Genomic DNA, 18,765 nt, shown 5'->3' with positions numbered 1-18,765 from the left:
TAACATATAATACCTAACAAGTGGAGAGAAAAAAAATGAAAATAAAAAGTATAAAAATATTAACAAAAAAAATCAAACTAAATATTAGATAGAAAAAATCGAAGTAAACCTTAGATTTATCCTTATAGTCTCTTATGGGCCGAGTTTATAGATGAACTCAAACATCTTCGTGTAAAGTCCTAAATCATATTTTATGAATTAATAGTAACTCGTGCTATACACGAGACTTTATAAATTAAAAACAAAATAACTATCTTGAAATAATTTAATATTTTATCTTGCGGTATAAATAAAATTTATAAGTTAACTGTTATGTTTATAATTTTTTAAATTATTAGTTTAAAAAAATTAAAATATATATATATAAATGTATTTAGTGTAATTTTGATAATTTGTATTTAAAAAAAGTTAAACCTAACTGAATTATGACATACATCTTCTTGCTATGAAAATATACAAATTTAAAAGTTATAATTAAAACAAATATATAATTTTATTATTAAATATGAAGTGAAGTGATATTTAACAATAATTAATATGATGTTTCTATTATTAATCCAATAATTTAAGTTACATTTCTTTTGATTTCAATTTCATGACTAAAAATACAATATGAATATAATACACACACGAATTTCTAATCTTTATGAATAAGAAGGTTTCAAAATATTTTCAAACTTTCATCATTTCCTTTTAATTTTTTTTATCTAATTTGATTTTAAATTTGAATAAAATTTTTGATTTGATATAAATTACTTTAACTTTTCCATTAAATTTTTATCAATTTTTAAAAGAGTATCCCAAATTTTTTTTTCTTTTCACCAATTTTGATGAAAATAATATTTTCAACGTTTCATCTTTTTAAATTTTTATCAAATTATAATTTGAAAAAAATATATATTAAGGGTTGAAAATTCTCTTAATTAGAATTATAGTAAAATAACATCTTGAAAGAGTCAAAGTTTGAGTATGCGGTTGGTTGAAATATATAATTTAATTAATTCTCTTCTCATATTTATATAAAAATTGGCATTTATGACTATATCATTATAAATTGGATTATGGAAAAAAATTTGAGGTGTCAAACATTTTCTATTTGCAAATATCCTACACATTAAAAAATGAAAAACAAAGAAAAAGAAAAAAAAAATTGTGTAGCTTTTTAATATGTGTTTATCAATTTTGTTTTATGGATATAAACAATTGATATTTCAATTTAAAAAAATTTAAAAATAAAAATAAAAAATAGATTGGGTTTTTTAGAGATAAAAGAAACCATCTAACTGTTCTATATACTATTAAGATGGACTATTTCAATTTAAAAAATTAAAAAGTAAAAAAAAATAGATTTGACTTTTTAGAGATAACAGAAATCATCTAACTCTTCTATATATTATGAAGATAGACTATTTTAATCACATAAAAAAATAGAAATTGTATTTAGAGATTATCCTTATATATTATGTTATTATATATAACTATAGTTGTAACAAATTAACTATAATATATATGAAAAGTTATATTAAGCTTTCATTCTCAATTAATTGAATTATAATTAACAAACTAACAAATTCCAGTAATGGTCTAATGAGATAGAAAGAGAATAAAAATAAAGAACACAATGATATTTAAAAGTTTTAAATTTACCTAGTTATACAAAAATCTAATGTTATAGTAAAATCTTGAATTCTCAATAAATGTTCACATTTTTTATAAAATAAAATGACAAAAAAAAACATAAAAAAAAATTGACACCCATTTTTTTTAGTTCAATTTTATAGTCTTCATTGAAGAAAACAAAATCCGATCAAAATCATTGGCATGGAACAGACATAATTCTTCTCCATCATGCAAACCTGTAAACAAACGCATAAACCTCACTAAAACTAAAATCAAACCCCAACCAACAGTAGAGAAAGAGAATCACACAGGAAAAAAATAAAATTAAAAAATAAATAATTTATAGAGTGGGAGACTATTCACTCCAACAACTTAAACCTCACCCAACCCAATCCATTAGCGCCTCTACCAGTACCCGCAAAGTTTAGGAGTTGGGATGACTAATCAGATTATTCTTTAAATAAGATTTGAAAATTGATTAATTTGTCTCATTAAGTGATTTAAAATTTTGATATATATACATCAGAAAAATATATAATTATTTTATAAAATCATAATTCAAATTTAGATATTGGCATATTTTTTTTAGTTCCATATCTAAATTCTTTTCTTTTTGTTTGGTTTCTATTCAGATTTTTTTTTTTTTCAATTTATTTAAGATGGAGTTGTGGGTATCTATTTTTTTTAATTTAATTTATTTGTGGTTTCTATTTATTTTTAATTATTATTATTTAGGTAATTTATGATGTACGTTCGATTTGTGATAAACATGTTAGTTTTATTGATTTAAAGTATAACGGTGGGAGATATTTTCAAATTAGATTTGTTTAGATAAACTGTAAAGATTTTTTAAATTTAAAATTGGATATTGAGATGCAAAAAAAGATTTTAACTGAATAAATAAAAATTAAATTTATTAATTTTATCTGTTTGTATATTTGATTTTTATTTTGTTATGTTATAATATAATATATAACATATATAATATAATATATAACATACAGATAAATATCTATAATTTTTATGAAAAATATTATCTAATTTTTTGGGGAAGAATGAATGAAGGCAAGTCTTAATATATATATATATATATTTTTTTTTTAAATTGGTGAGAAAGATTAGGAGGGAGCAATCATGAAATCTTTTTGTTATTAAATAAATAAATCAGTCAATATTTTTTTAATCTATTTTAAAAATTAAAAAAGCAATAATTTTGGTAGATATACATCAAAAAAATAGATAATTATATTACTAACTCATAATTCAAATTTAGATATTATATCTTTTTGAGATATATAGCTAAATTCTTACTTTCTTTATTTTTGTGTGTAATCATAGTGTATAAGAGAAATTGAAAAGGGTGCTGCAGTAATTATGAGAGAAGTCAAAAGGATTTGTGGGTTGGAAGAAGTCAATAAATACTGAGTTTTTTTTTTTAAATCAAAAAATTAGAAAATTAGGATTATGATATTGAAATTCTCACAAAACTTGTATATTAAAAATCCATTTTTTCTTATACGATATATAGATAGATGGATGCGCGGGTTGTCTTTGTTTTTGCTAGTAGCGTCAGGGTAGGTCCGGACCAGGTCGTATTACATAAGACCATCTCCAACGCTTCACCAAACCTTGCATCAGATTTGAAATTTGGTGAAAAAGTCACTTTTTGCAGCTTCAATGGTTTCATCAAATTGGTATAAAAAAGAGAATTCACCAAAATTTTCATCAAAGTGAGAACAGGGGGAAGATTTCACCAATTTACTGTGCGTGACCGTTGGGGGAGAACAACCGGTCCACCAGCTGGTCGATCGGCCGGTTGACCAACCAGTTGACCGGTTCCCTTGCAAATAGGTTGGTTCAAACAGGTCAAAAGGTTCAAAGAGGTAAAAAAAATAATACACTAACCGGTCGACCCCTGCTTTGATGACAACCGTTGGAGCAGCCTGTATCAGATTGAGAAAATAGTCTTTTTTTTACTCAGATTTGGTGAAAATTTTGGTGAACCGTTGGAGATGCTCTAATACGAAAATTTGTATCTGTTAGTTCTAATATTAAATTTTTATATTTGTTTGATTCTGGTCTAATTAATAATTTTAAAATTTAAATTCACCTATAGGTTATATGTTAAAAAAAATTATGGAATTTATGTGTAATTTTTAATAGATTGACTTATTATCTAGTAAGTTCTATGATAATTAATGTCATTTTTTCATCAAATACTATTAAAAAATATCACTGATCGTTACTTTTCAACGATAATTTAAAAATTTCGTCACAAAAAATGTAACTAATTATAAGGTTTAACGACAGTTTAAAAAAATTGTCACAAAAAAAGTCACTAATTTTCAATTTTTAGCGACAGTTTAAAAAATTGTCACCAAAAAAAAATTCATTAATTATATGTTCTAACAACAATTTAAAAAACATGACAAAAAAATTTTGTTATATGCAAAAAAAAAAAAAAAAAAATCACTAATTGTCAATTTTTAATGACATATGTAAAAAATTGTCATAAAAATTTATTTTTACCGACGATTTTAGTAGAACTTATTTTCAACAAGACTTAATGAAAATTAAGTCCAACTATAGTTTATCCAAAAAAGTAAACTATTCCATAATTAAATTCAATCACATATCATATTTCTTAAATAAAATATTTGCATCATTGTAATTTGAAAGAATTCATGTATAAATTGAAAACTTTCTTAAATAAATTAAATCGCATATCACTACAAATATGAGTTTCAATAAAAATAAAGATAAAGTTTAGATCATGTCACGGCCCAAACTCGACCCTACAGGTTTAGCACCGCAACCGGCCAGTAATCTTAGGATTACCGAAGGCTTCTGAGATAAATTAACATAATATTAGGGGCTAGCAGAAGTAAATAACAAATATACAATGTCCAATGAGCTGTGCAGACTTATATGAGACAGAAAAATTTAAAACTTTTTATGTACAGATATACACATCATCCTTACGTCATAATATATATATATATATATATAGATTGGACAAAAAGGGACTTAGCCCCATTTACAAAATACACAAGACTTGTTTAAGCAGGCAAGAAACACAAAACTTAAACTTTAAATCACATGGCCATAGTCACTTGACATATCCGGAACCTCCATGGGAGGCACATAGATTGGCTGACAAAAACAGATTCCAGGCAGATGCCTCCAAGCCTAGTCACGTGCCTGATCACCTACATACATAAATAATACAGTGAGCTAGAGCTCAGTGAATAATAATAGAATAAAGGGTTTTAATGAATGATATCCATCACAGAATTAGAAATTCGAGTTTATATCAAAAACATATTCTTATCGGAAACAGAGTCTTATGCATATTCAGATTTCAAATCAGAAATAGATTCAGATACATGTTCATATTCATATTCAGATTTTACATAAGATCATACGTGGTACATCTTTTAGCTATCGTATCAACTTGGTCCTGAGACCCACATGTATAGTCGGTACCGACGACAATAAAGGTCTATATCTTGCACGTAAGTAGCCATGGTATTGTTACTCCCAAGCAAGGGCCACGTGAATATATGCCTCGGTATTGTTACCCCTGGGCAAGGGCCACGTAAATATAAGCCACAGTATTGTTATCCCTGGGCGAGGGCCACGTGCATATTGACCACGGTATTGTTATCCCTAGGCGAGGGCCACGTGAACTAAGGGTGGCATAAATACATTTTAGAAAAATAGACATTCATTCATAATTCATAAAATAGTATTTCAGAAAACATATCGCATCATATTGGTCAGAAAATACTTGTAATTAAATATAACTTTACAGAGTTATTACTCACAGATGGTAGCAGAAACAAATCAGACAGGTCAAGCAGACAATAGCGCGTGACCTACACAAACACATAACATATACACAATGAAGCACAATATTACTCCATTGATCAAACTGAACTTTCATATTTTCTGTCTAAATAATTTGAAGGCCCTTTACGCTTATTTTTTCTTTAGTCAGATGAATCAGGTTCTCATCTCACAAATCCCTTTTATTACTAAATCATTATTTTCTGAATAAACTAATTCCTCACTTGACTTCTTAATCAAGTATCACTAAGTTAATGACTTATTCTTTAATCAACTAATTTATGTTGATTGGCAACTTATTAATCTTTATTGAGTCATAAATCATGTCTAGAATGCTTTGGAAAGAGATGAGAATAAAAATATGAACTAAATATAATTTTTCAAAATATACTGAGAATAGTTGTTCGCTCGAGCGAGCCTCTAGTCTCTCGAGCGGTTTGTAAAAGATTATAAAAAGTACTGGAAGCCTTCAATTTGCGCTCGAGCGGCAATTAGTCCGCTCGAGCGGTCTGTAAAATTTCAAAATTTCGAACTTCTCAAAAATGGCTTCCAAACGCATTTTCAATTCTTTTTAAATCCATGCACGTCTTGATCAAAACCAAGAAAATGCCTTAGAAAATATAAACACTTATTTGTTCATAAATTATTTGCTCAAAATCTTGAAACATAATAATTAATTTATTTAAATCAAAACCTTACTTAATTTCAAAATCAAAACCCATGAACTCATGGTTTTCTAAACTTCTTTTTCAAAATCAAATGTACAATTAGAATATCAAAATTTGTAAAATTTGTTCATGCATGTAGGAACTAGACTCAAACTCATGTAAGATATTCAAAAGCAAATCAAAAATAATTAGCTTCCATAATCATGAACATGCATGTAACTCATTTTATGTTCAAAACCCAATTTCTTCCTAATTCCATGAATTTAATCTCAAATCCTTCGCAATCTCAAGAAATCTATGATGCATGTAAATTTACAATATCCATAATAAAGGTTCAATCGCTAATTTTTAACATAATTTTCAAACATTTCTAAAATCCAATTAAACTTATATATATAATTCAATTTATCAATTTCATGATTCTATTTTCAATTTGGGGAAAATCATAAATTATCAACTTAGGGTTTTCAAGAAAAATCAAGAATTTCAAGAAAATTGAAACTTCTCACACCACTACTTTTAATTCCAATTTCCCCCCTTGATTATACACCTAAGGTTCATAATCCACCATATTAACCCAACAATTAAACCCCTAACACTTCAAACCCTAAACCCCCAAATCTCATGATGTAACACTATATGCTAAAAAATGTAAATTTTGCATTTATATAGTCAAAATACCACAAATTTGTCTATTAATGTAAGTATTGAAGAAAAACTAGTACCCCTACCTCAAGAATCAAGCAAAAGAGAAAAGCTTTGATGAGGTTCCTTCACAAATCCGAATTCCAATTGGTAGAAAAATAAAATCTTCATGTGTTATTCACTTTTTGGTAAGAGATCTTGGTCAAAACTTTGAGGAATGGAAGATATTTGGGTCAAAAGATCAAGGATTTTCGAACCTAGGGTGAGAGGAAGGAAGAGGGAAAAAGAAAATGTAAAGAATGATCTAGAAATTCACTTTTTAAGTTGCTGAATTCGCGCAGTCTGCTCGAGCGTCGCTTTTCCCGCTTGAGCGTACCTACTTCCAACACATATTCCAAAACTTCAAACAGGTATAACTCTCTTATCTGGACTCCGTTTTAGGTCGTTCTTGTGTCCAAATTGAAGCCCCAGAAACAAGCTTTCCAATGGTTATAGCCTCACACCCAAATTCAAAGTGTCAAAAAAGAAAAGGGGCAAAAGAGTGACGGCTGATCGTAGGCAAATTATTCGAATTAAAGTTTTTGGTCAAATCTTACTTTACCATCATGTTACCACCTCAATCAATACTCTAAAATAAAATAAGAAGGTTCCAAATACACTAATAAAAATGTCAAGGGCAATCTCACTTTCCACGCTCGAGCGTCGCTTTCCAACAAAGCTGTCCACTCGAGCGACCACTCTTACGCTCGAGCGGGAATTCACAACTCTCAGAATTTCAGATCGTCTGCAAAAATACTGAGAACCTCTTAAGTTCGCTTGAGCGTCAACTTCCCCGCTCGAGCGGAGGGAGAAATTTTAGATTGTTACAGATCCTAACAATTTTTTTTTAATATATTATAAATAAATAAATAAATAATTAATTAACTTAATAACGGGGTAGGTTGAAAGTATAAATCTGAAACCCTGCCCATCAATAATTTTGAAATGAAAATGTATGCCTAACCCGGCCCTATGGGCTAAAACAATCTTTCCAAGCCCTAGAAAAATAGGGCTAGGTCGGGCGGGCTAGACGGACCAACGAGCTAATGTCCACCCCTAGTTGTTGCTGAAAAAGTACTATGATTTTTTTAGACTTCCTTATGGAAGTTTAATAAAATAAATGATTAATTACTTAAAATTCCTAATGATAGTAGCTGTGGTAGCTCAAGTCCTATGCAATAGTTTTTGGATGCATAAGTCCTATTTTGGAATGCAATTGACATTCATGCCCTTTTGAATCTAACGTATTAGAGATGCAACTTTAGAGAAAGAAGAGGACTTGGAACGTCCCTAAGAAATTTTACGACTAAGAGGAGGAGCAGAGTTTGCATCTTCATGGATCTTTTCAAACATTTAATGATGATGATCGTTTGAATTATCCGAAGGTTTTTAAGTTGGAGGTTTGTGATGCCTCAACATTTTACACTTTCGTTTCGATCTATTCTCTTCCTTAATCACTTCAATTTGCAACAACTTTGTGTGTGTTTGTAACTCCAATCTTTAAAATGCTTGATTGCTCAATTTCAGGGTTCAGAACGAAGCATATGAAATCGACTAAAGAGATGGGGCAGGAGATCTAGTTTGTAGGTAAGAACAGAGATATTCTCAGCTCTAAAACTGAGAATGTTCTCAATTTAAATTTGAGAATGATTTCAGTTTGCAAAAATATCCAATAAAACTGAGAATTTTTTCAATTTTTTTAGTGTTAAAATTGAGAATATTATTATTTTTTCAGTTTTAAACTGATAATATTCTCAATTTTAAAATTAGAAAAAATTGAGAAATTTCTCAATTTTACACAACCATTGTTTATGAAAATTTCTTAGTTTACAACCATTGAAAATTGCACGATGAGAATGAAATACCTCTTTCGGGGAATAAGTGGTCTTGGAGGTGTAGTTTAATGTGATCGAGTCCCCACTCATTTAAAGGACAAACCCAGTTGAACCTAGAATCATCATTTTTCCCCAAGCTCTCGTAGTCACCAATGGCGGATGTAAGGGGATTGGATCTGAAACCACATCATCCATGATGAGGATGAACTTAGGATGTTACATATTTGGTGGGTACAAAGAGAGAGCTTCGAGAACTAGTGATCGAATATAAAAATCGAGAAGACCAACTTTGATTTGGCATGGTGGAGAAGAACGATGATGGTGTGGGAGTTGAGGCAGGTGTTGATGGTGTTGAGATAGATAAGGAGAGAACCAAAGTCAAAAAGCTTGGGCTCTATTTTTTATATGTGAAAGAGGGAGTCTGAAAAAAAAAAATAGAAAACAAATGAGAGAGAACGACATGTTTGGTTGTTGTTATTGGGGAGTGGCTTTAAAAGTAAGAGAGAGAATGAAGATGTCAACTTTACACCAAGTATGTAGTAAGCATCTGGCAGTGATGGAGGTTTTAGAAGGGTAAATTAAGGATAAATTAGTCTATTAAAAATTAATGTGATTTAAAGGAAGAAATAAGCTTATCTAGGACTTAATGGATTATAAGTTCATAATATGGGACTTGTATGTAAATGCCCATTTTTTAAAAAATATTCTTATTAATAAGAATTTTATAATTTGACTTCAACTTTCCGTTGGATTAGATAGTTGAAATTTTTTATCGGTAAGAATTATTAAACAAAAGTTTTTACCATTAAAAGTCTATAAAAACACACTTTAATTAATTTTTTAAAAATATTCTTATTAATAAGAATTTTATAGTTTGATCACCCTTGGGACATCTGTAACGGTATATCAAAATTTTTACTAAATTTGAGTAAAATGTCAATTTAATATCAAGTGCTCCAATGGACGCGTTTGAAGCTTCATCAGAACACTGGTTGACCAGGCAGACGAGTGGACAGATATCCAACCAATCGATTGGCCAGTGTAAAGTTTTGCCAAATTTTTGCCTTGAGGTGGTCATTTGGGGGGTCAACTGGGCAGATGATCGAGCGAATGTTCGGTCAGTCGAGCGGTCAGTGTAAATTTTTTATAAATTTTTATCTTGAGTTGGTTATTCGGGGACATCCGAAGAGATATTCAAGAGATGGTAAAAATCTATCAGGTATAAATAGTGATTTGATGATCAATTCTTAATCTGATGAAAGATTTCAAAAATTCTGAATTTAATAAAAAAAATTAAAAAATCATTTAAGCAATAAAAAAATAAATTTTTTAATCAAATTTAAATTTGATAAAACATTTGCCCAACCATTGGAGACGTACTTCCCAAAAAGAAAAAAAGAAAGGGGTTCTATTGGAAAGAAGGCATTCCCAATCAGAAACACAAACGTATGTCATGTTTGAGAAACCGGAAACCCTACACATTATCTCACTACTTCAAACTTGAAAGAGGTCAACAAAATCCAAATCCCCTGCTCCTTCTCCCTCTGCCTCTGCAAGAGAGTTGAGTCCCTTCCCCCCCCCCCCCCCCCCCTCTCTCTCTGCATCTCTACTCTCTCTCTCTCTAAAAACCAGGGGACTGCAGTTTGATTTCTTGCTCGGTCTGCTCTGCTGCTGCAACTATGGCGGCAGAGACTTCTAGATCTACTTCATCGGCCGATTCTTACATCGGCAGCTTGATTAGCTTGACTTCCAAGAGTGAAATGAGATACGAGGGCGTTTTGTACAACATCAACACCGAAGAGTCCAGTATTGGATTGCGAAACGGTACTCTCTCTCTCTCTCTCTCTCTATTTTTGGGGGCTTTTAATTGTTTTCTGTTTATTTTTTGGGGTTTTTGATTTGTTAATCTGAATTTATCTCCTTTTTTTCTTTTTTTAAATTTTTATCTAATACACAATTTTGTGCTGTAGATTGAAAAAGGAATGTACTTTTCTGCTCTACTCATGAGTTTGTTGCTTGAAATTTGGGTCTTCGCACTTGATTTAGTGAATAGACTCATGTTTTGAGCTGAGATTGGCACCTAGATGAGTCGTGTTTTGAAGCAGTTTGTAATTGGGGCTCGTGTGAGAGTGGAATTATACTGCATCTGTTGCTCTTGATGTCTTTGTCAATTTTATTTATTTATATATTATAAGTTGTGCTCTTCGTTATTGAAGAGACAAGAGAGGTTCGATACTATGCCTTGTTTGGGGAGAAGCGTTTTGGCTAAAATAGGCGCCCCCCCCCCCCCCCCTCCTCCCTCCAAAAAAAAAAAAAAAAAAAAAAAAAAAAACACACACACAAAAATGTCACATTTTACCCATCAATCAATCATTTTTTTCCCTTACAACAATCTATTCAGCTAATCCAACTAAACTAGGTATCCAAAATTCACTAACCTTTTTTCATCTCATAAAAAAGTTAAAAAATAAAAAAAGCAGCTAAAAAAGCCAAGTTCCCAAGCGCGCTCTATATTCATTCTGACTTGTCTGTATTTTTGAAGAGGACGGGCCTGTGCTATTGTTATCTCAATGTAATAAAAGTTGGGTTTAGTAGCTTAGAGACCTTTGAAATATCCCAGACAATCAGATTTGCAAATCAATCTTAAATTATGAAATTCAGATTACATTTCAACATAAAATTTTGAAAATTTTGAAATATGAGCTCGCACTGCTGGGAATTGTTTAACCAACAAGATTTGCCAGTCGTCATGTGTCAACTTTTAAATTAGAGAATGACCAAAATAATGCTAGTTGACTATGTAAGTCTGAAAGGGGTAATGCATATAATGACCAGTTTTACTATTTTGGCTTAGTTTTTGTAGTTGTTAAAAGAATTCTATTTGTGAATACTATTATGCTATGGTTTCCATGTTAATTGCTGGTGTTCATCTTTCTCATGGTAGTGAGATCATTTGGAACGGAAGGACGGAAAAAGGATGGTCCACAAGTTCCTCCGAGTGACAAGGTTTATGAGTACATACTATTCCGTGGAAGTGATATCAAGGTAGTTTGGTGGCAACCTTATGCTTGATTAGGCTGTCTTGTTATTGAGTTCCATACTTTGCTTATTTTCCTTTATTGAAAAGCTATTCTCGTTGTGCCTTGGTTTAATTCCCCTCTTTTTAAGGATTTTTGTTTTTTATTGTGAAAAATAGAAAAATCCACCTTATACATCTGGTTTAATGATAACAAATTTTGTTCTCTTTTTATGAATAGGTGAAAGAACAACACAAGCATGTAAAATTAAGAGAATAGATCAAACAAAAGAACCATATAGGGATTTTTGTTTCTTAATGTGTTTATGTTGTAACCTCTGCGATCCTTGTTTTTAATTGCTGGGTCAATTGAAATGTATGAATATTTTGTGGATTAAAACCTTGTAAACTCGGCCTCAGCAGGATTCTTTTCTGTTCTACACACACACACGCGCGCGCGCACACACATATCTATGTATTTTATCTGTTTGTGATAGTAGCAATACCCCTGAAATGTTCTGTGTGTTTACAGGATTTACAGGTTAAATCTTCTGCACCTGTTCAGACCTCACCTCCCATTAACAATGATCCAGCTATTATTCAGGTGATCCAAAGGAAGACATTTGTATACGTGTTGCATTAAATTACTTATCAAAAAAAAGATTGATGATCTTAATTGTAAATTTGTTTCTGAACTCTTCCCGATTCCGTATGCAGTCTCACTATCCTCGACCTGCTTCTACATCTTCAAGCTTGCCTCCTGCTGTTAGCGGATCTCTTACAGATCTTAGTTCCCATACTGCACAGTTGGGACATCCAGGGTCAAGTTTCCAAGGTAGTTTACCTTTGTATCAACCTGGGGCAAATTTAGGGTCATGGGGGCCTTCACCCCCTATTCCAAGTGCGAATGGAAGTGGATTAGCTATGCCAATGTACTGGCAAGGATTTTATGGCCCCCCAAATGGTCTCCCTCAGTTGCACCAGCAAACTTTGCTTAGGCCACCACCTGGACTATCAATGCCTCCTTCCATGCAGCAGCCGATGCAGTATTCTGGATTCAATGCCCCTTTTCCAACTGGAGCATCTAACTTGCCTGGTTCAAACTTGCCAGAATATCCTTCTCCTCTGCTTCCTACTACTACCAATTCCCTCAACTTGACACCTACATCTTTTCCGGCATCAACTTTGCCATCAATGCTTCCTCCTGCGCCTTCTATCACACTAGCTCCTGAAGCATTACCTAGTTCAATCACAAACAAGGCTCCTAGTGCTGCCCTGCCTACAGCAACTCTAAATGCTAACCTGCCTTCTCTTTCTCCTTTGGTTACATCAAGTCCAGATACAAATGCTGTTATACCACCAATCTCCAACAAGACTAATGCAATTTCTGGTCCAACTTTGCCATATCAAACCATATCTCAACCCATATCCTCTATTGTTGGGAGTCTTGGGACATCCAGTTCAAGTCAGACAGAAACACCAACACCTTTACTTGTAACCCCAGGTCAGTTGTTGCAGTCTGTACCGGCTGCAGTTTCTTCATCTCAGTCTTCACAAACAGCTCATAAGGATGTGGAGGTTGTTCAAGTGTCATCATCAGAACCGTCAGTTCCAGTTCCAGTTCCAACAGAAGCTCAACCACCAATATTGCCATTGCCGCAGCCTTCACGTGATGGACAGAAGGTGACCCGGTCATCTGAATTATCATTATATTTTTTAAGATTTTTTTCTTCCTGGGTAATGCTATATGAACAGTTTTTTTATTTATTTTATTTAAAAAGAAGCAAAATTTTCATATAGGATGATGTGGTCTTTTGTGGTCGTTTCATTTAAAACCAAAACACACACCATTGTGGCTCATAATTTCAGAAGTTGAAAAACCACCACTTTCACATCATTTTGGATGAGTTTTCTGTAAAAAGTTTTGTTTGTAAATAATTGTCTTTTTCTTCCCTATTGCGGTTATAGTGCTGATTCTTTTAAATTTACCTGACTCATTAAATTGCAATACTAAGCACAAAATCATTTACACTAGTTGCTCCAATCAATTATGATTCTGATTGTGCATACTGCATGATTATGGATGTATATAGATTGCTTTTCTCTGTGTGCATGGGTTATCAAGAAATGCTACAACTTGCTTCAAGCAATTTAGGTAGCACTTGGTAACGTTTAAAAGGCTACAATTTGGTTTGCATATGTTTTTTGTACACCACATTCGTGTGTGTGTGTGTGTGCATAGTTACAGCAAAACCTGTGATGTGAAATTTGGTTTCTGTTCATTGCATAAAATGAGAATACATCTCCTGTTGAGTTGTTTCATATGTTGTGTAATTAATGCTGATGAGGACTCTTAATGTCTTTCTTCTTCAGCTGAATGGAGCTCCTTTCCAAAGTCGTCATGGCTATAGAGGGCGTGAAAGGGGAAGAGGAGCTGGGGTAATGTGTTTGACAAGAAGTTTTTGTTTTATTAACCAAGTTGTCAACCTGAAATTTTTCCTGAAGTTCCTTAAATTGCAATTTTATTTGCTTAAACAAATGTCCGTTTGATAACTTCCTTTCTTAGGTGGTTACAAAATATCACCCTGCCATCCTACACCAGCATCAGCATTATAGTGTATTTTTTATTACTTTTTTTCCATGCAGAATACTTTATTAATCTATTGGATTATATTTTTTTTACTAACTAGTAGTTTTACTTGTGTAAGATGAACTGCATGCCATATGATATTGTGCATTACCAATACTATGTTTTTACAGAACTGTTTGTTGGCACTAATGATAACTTCGCTTTTCAGGATATCAAGTTATTAAAACTTCGGTTACTCATAAAAAAAAAGAGGTTATTTGAACTTTGTTAGATTGCTAGATTGAGTTGCGAGGTATACTCTCATGGAAGAAACCGTCTTAACTACAAATGATTCTTTAAAAGTCTGCATATCCTCTAAATAAGTAGATGAAACCCACTTCTGCCAAAGCCCAAAGGGGAAACTCGCTTGGAATGACTTTCTCTCTCTCTCTCTCTCGTATTTTGCCTATGTAGCCCTGCTGGACAGTTAAAAACCATTGAACATGCAATTATGCACAGCTGGCCTCCATGTGTGTTTGTGTGCATTGGGTGGGGGGCTTGTAACCGTATGCACCCTGTGTCTGTGTGTGGCATTTAACTTTTCTCATTTTGTCAAAATTTTGGGTGGGTAAGCTCAGATGATGCTTCTAAAAATTATTCAGGGAAGTATATGGGTTTTTCTTAAAAGAAGCATGATTTCTTATTCATCTGCTCTATTAACAGTGCACTTTCATAATTATATATATATAAGTAGATGAAACCCACTTCTGCCAAAGCCCAAAGGGGAAACTCGCTTGGAATGACTCTCTCTCTCTCTCTCTCTCTCTCTCTCTCTCTCTCGTATTTTGCCTATGTAGCCCTGCTGGACAGTTAAAAACCATTGAACATGCAATTATGCACAGCTGGCCTCCATGTGTGTTTGTGTGCATTGGGTGGGGGGCTTGTAACCGTATGCACCCTGTGTCTGTGTGTGGCATTTAACTTTTCTCATTTAGTCAAAATTTTGAGTGGGTAAGCTCAGATGATGCTTCTAAAAATTATTCAGGGAAGTATATGGGTTTTTCTTAAAAGAAGCATGATTTCTTATTCATCTGCTCTATTAACAGTGCACTTTCATAATTATATATATATATATATTTTAATTTTAATTTTATGGTCATTATTAGAGTGTTGAATTATAGCTTTTACTTTCCACCTTGAGATGTTGCTTTGGTAAGGAAATGAATTATGGCTTGTGCAATTATTTTGAATTGATGAACATTGAGATTAGATAACAAAGAAATGCTCAGAAGTAATGTGGGACTGGGAGATGGAGAAGCAGCAGCTTATGGATTTACCAGTGTTGTGGTGGGGAGCTTGCAAATTGGTGATTTTGCAGTTTTTCTCTCTCTTTAATGCTTTGAGAGATGGCAAATGGGGTCTTAGTTCATAGGCAGGTATCCTAATTGACGAGGAGCAGTGTTTATTTAAGATATCCTGGGCTCTAGGTATCCAAAACCAAGGTGATATAGAAATCTGTTAGATTAGGTATGTGGACTGTTGGCCAGAGTTTTTATAACATCTAAACACTGATTAGGATATGGCATCCTTTTTGCTCGTTAGATCTGACTAACGAGAGAACCAACGTCAGGGATAAATCATATGCTTTGCTTGATGGGCTCTGAATTACATTTGTCTTATCATCTTGGATCCAAAGTTGTACATGTTCAAAACCTGTGGTTGGAGAACTCAACCAAACTGAATATTATGGGTTCGGGTTCGGGTTCTGGAGTAAAATCCAAATTCATTCTTACTGTTCCCCCTATCCAAACACAATAGTCAGTTCCTTGTTTTATTTTCAGTTAAAAGCTTAGGTTTTCTTAAGGATTGCAGAATGTAAACAAAAATGTTAGTTTTTGTTTTTGGCACCCATAAGCACATATTTCCCCCCCCTGATTTGTGATGTTGCTTGTGTTTGGAATGCATTTATCTGTGTAACTATTTGAAATTGGAAGGTTGTGAGATGTAATAGAATTTACTCAGCAGTTTGTAATTTTTATTTGATCAATTCTTGATGATGTACTGGTACTGAAATACTGAATTATGTTAATCTGAATTGGGGTTTGATGACATTGAATACTGAACATTTGGCATGCAGAGTTCACGTCCAGTGACAAAATTCACTGAAGATTTTGATTTTATGGCAATGAATGAGAAATTTAAAAAGGATGAAGTATGGGGTCATCTTGGCAAAAGTAACAAGTCTAAAGAAGGGGATGAGAATTACAGTGATGAAGATGATTTTCAAGATGAAGACAGTGCCGAATTACCAAATTTTGAGATCAAAGTGAGATATCCATCCCGTTTTCTACTTTCTAAAGCTAGATTCAACCTGTGAATGAAGATATCTCATTATACATTTTGCTTTTTTGTCTTCTTATATCACGTTTGCTTCTGATTTTGTGTTCTATAGCCTGTTTACAATAAGGATGACTTTTTTGATACCATCTCTTGCAATGCACTTGGTCATGAATCAAATAATGGAAGGACTAGGTTCTCTGAGCAAATGAAGATAGACACAGAGGTAAAATTGCCATTTGGTGGTTTTGGTTTTTACCTTCACAGACTAGGTCCTCTAACATGGTTGCCTGTTTCTTTGGGGTACAGACATTTGGTGATTTCTCACGGTATCGAGGAGGCCGAGGTGGTCGGGGGCCCTATCGTGGTGGTCGTTCTCGAGGCTCATATTATGGAAGGGGTTATGGCTATGTTGGGAGGGGTCGTGGTCGGGGCTTGTGAACTCATGCTCCCTAGATATTATGTGGTATTTTTCCAATTACTTGGGTAGAAAAACAAAAGCTTGATTGTCCCTGGGGCCAGGATATTTGACTTGGGACTATGCTTGTAATGTTTGTGCTTCTTACTGTTCATTGGGTGAAAAATAAAATTAGAATTTGTGGTCTTTGATGTTTTAATCTCTTTTATCTTTATCTATGTTTTTTTTTTTGGGGGTCTTTTCTCTTGCTGGATATGCTTCTTGTTGTCAGAAAATAACTCGTTTACTTGTGAGACTTATACACTAATAAGGTTCATATGAGAGCAGAAATGGGAAAGAAAGGTGAATTAGGTTGAGATGGATTTCTTATTGGCATTGATTTGCGAGTTACATTAGCAAATCTGGAAATGGCTTTGGTTGGGACAGTTTAGATGGTGAAATGCATTATTGTAGGGTTTAGATTATTGCTAATGATCGTATGTGGGTTTCAGTTTGGAGTTTTGCATTGAATCAAGTTGCTTGATCATTTTTTTGGGGGTTTTGTTTTGGTCTTGTTGATTTGAAATTATTATGGCGATAAGGCATGCTGGTAATGTTTCTTTGAGGTATGACTTTCACAAGGAAAATGTTATACATCCCAACAAATTTATCAAAAAAATTACCAAACACATGGATCCTTTATCCGTGTGGTAGTGTTTTTGATAAATTTGTTGATAACTCTAGCATTGCTCTCCTTTCACAATGCAACCTTCAGTGGTTTCAAACCAGCATATTGGCAGCATGTAAATTGTAACTTCTGAAGTTATGGATTACAAAATCAAAATGAAAGATTTTTTTTTCCTTTTTTGGGTGTGGGGCAAAAAAGGAAAGAAATATACGTGTGAGGAAGTGGTAATGAGGGGGAGGGGATTGGGGAATGGCTTGTACATAGTTGTGATATTTAATTTATATATAAATTAAGGATGCACAGGATGAAATAATATATTATTTATTAAAAATATGATAATTATATTTAAATTTTTTATATTTTATCTTTTGTAAATAAAATTTTATATATAAGTTTAAAAGTTTTGTTTCAAATGTTTCTTTACTACAATATATAGTATATATATATATATATATTAAAAGAGATTTTTATTGATAAATCCATTCTAGAGTTGTTATAACCCATTAGGTCCACAAAAGAATATGATAACCTGATTAGTCCCATAAACTTTTCTTTTTATTCCATAAGGTCCATTTTCCTAATTTAACATATTTTACTGGACTATTTTGCCCCCATATATATATATGTATGTGTATAGTGTTATACGCATTTACATATTATGTGCCTGTTTACGTGGCTGTTTCCTCGGTGATTCAGTTTGGCAGTTTCCATTTTACGTTTCTCTTCGTCAATCCAATTCCAAGAGATACGTTTATGTTTTGCATACTCGTTCGAAGGATTGGTGGTGCTAGGGTTTCATTGTTGGTGTTCTAGTCTGGTTCTGGTTCTGTGGTTTGCGAGTGAAGATGACGAAGAGGTAGCTGTTCGGCTGTCACATTTTCCGAGCTTTAAGTAGTTCGAATCAGTTGTGTTCGACTTTCTGGAGGATTGTAGGATTGCATGGTTAAGGTTAGTATCAATTTGATTGTGAATAAATGTTCAGTTCATTTGTATGATGAAGCAGATGCTCTGTTTTTGGATTGATGTGAATTGGATGCGCTGGCTTTTCAATTATATGCTTCTTACGTCGTCATGTGGAGGGGAGTACATTCATATTATGTGA

The 18,765-nt window shown here is 32.7% G+C and overlaps 1 protein-coding gene across 1 annotated transcript; it reads left to right on the top strand.

Moving 5' to 3' along the window:
- The first annotated feature begins 10,003 nt into the window (after nucleotides 1-10,003).
- On the top strand, nucleotides 10,004-17,195 carry DCP5 (decapping 5). Its single transcript, XM_082892658.1, has 8 exons — nucleotides 10,004-10,480; nucleotides 11,601-11,701; nucleotides 12,205-12,276; nucleotides 12,390-13,355; nucleotides 14,046-14,111; nucleotides 16,379-16,567; nucleotides 16,694-16,804; nucleotides 16,888-17,195. The coding sequence occupies exons 1-8, from the start codon at nucleotides 10,336-10,338 to the stop codon at nucleotides 17,017-17,019; spliced, it is 1,782 nt and encodes a 593-aa protein (XP_082748784.1). The 5' UTR covers nucleotides 10,004-10,335; the 3' UTR covers nucleotides 17,020-17,195.
- The last annotated feature ends 1,570 nt before the right edge of the window (nucleotides 17,196-18,765 follow it).

The sequence above is a fragment of the Camellia sinensis genome, chromosome 10 (genome assembly GCF_055761805.1).
Source record: "Camellia sinensis isolate YWXY chromosome 10, ASM5576180v1, whole genome shotgun sequence".
NCBI classification, from domain to species: domain Eukaryota; kingdom Viridiplantae; phylum Streptophyta; class Magnoliopsida; order Ericales; family Theaceae; genus Camellia; species Camellia sinensis.
Note: the sequence above shows the minus strand (reverse complement) of the source record. Positions and strands in the feature narration are given on the sequence as shown.

Bases quoted from the DNA above. Each gene is read 5' to 3' on its own strand.
- DCP5 (XM_082892658.1), top strand. From the start codon at position 10,336: ATGGCGGCAGAGACTTCTAGATCTACTTCATCGGCCGATTCTTACATC. The intron at 12,277-12,389 runs GTGATCCAAAGG...TTCCGTATGCAG, and splicing joins ATGATCCAGCTATTATTCAG to TCTCACTATCCTCGACCTGC. The intron at 14,112-16,378 runs GTAATGTGTTTG...TTTGGCATGCAG, and splicing joins AAAGGGGAAGAGGAGCTGGG to AGTTCACGTCCAGTGACAAA.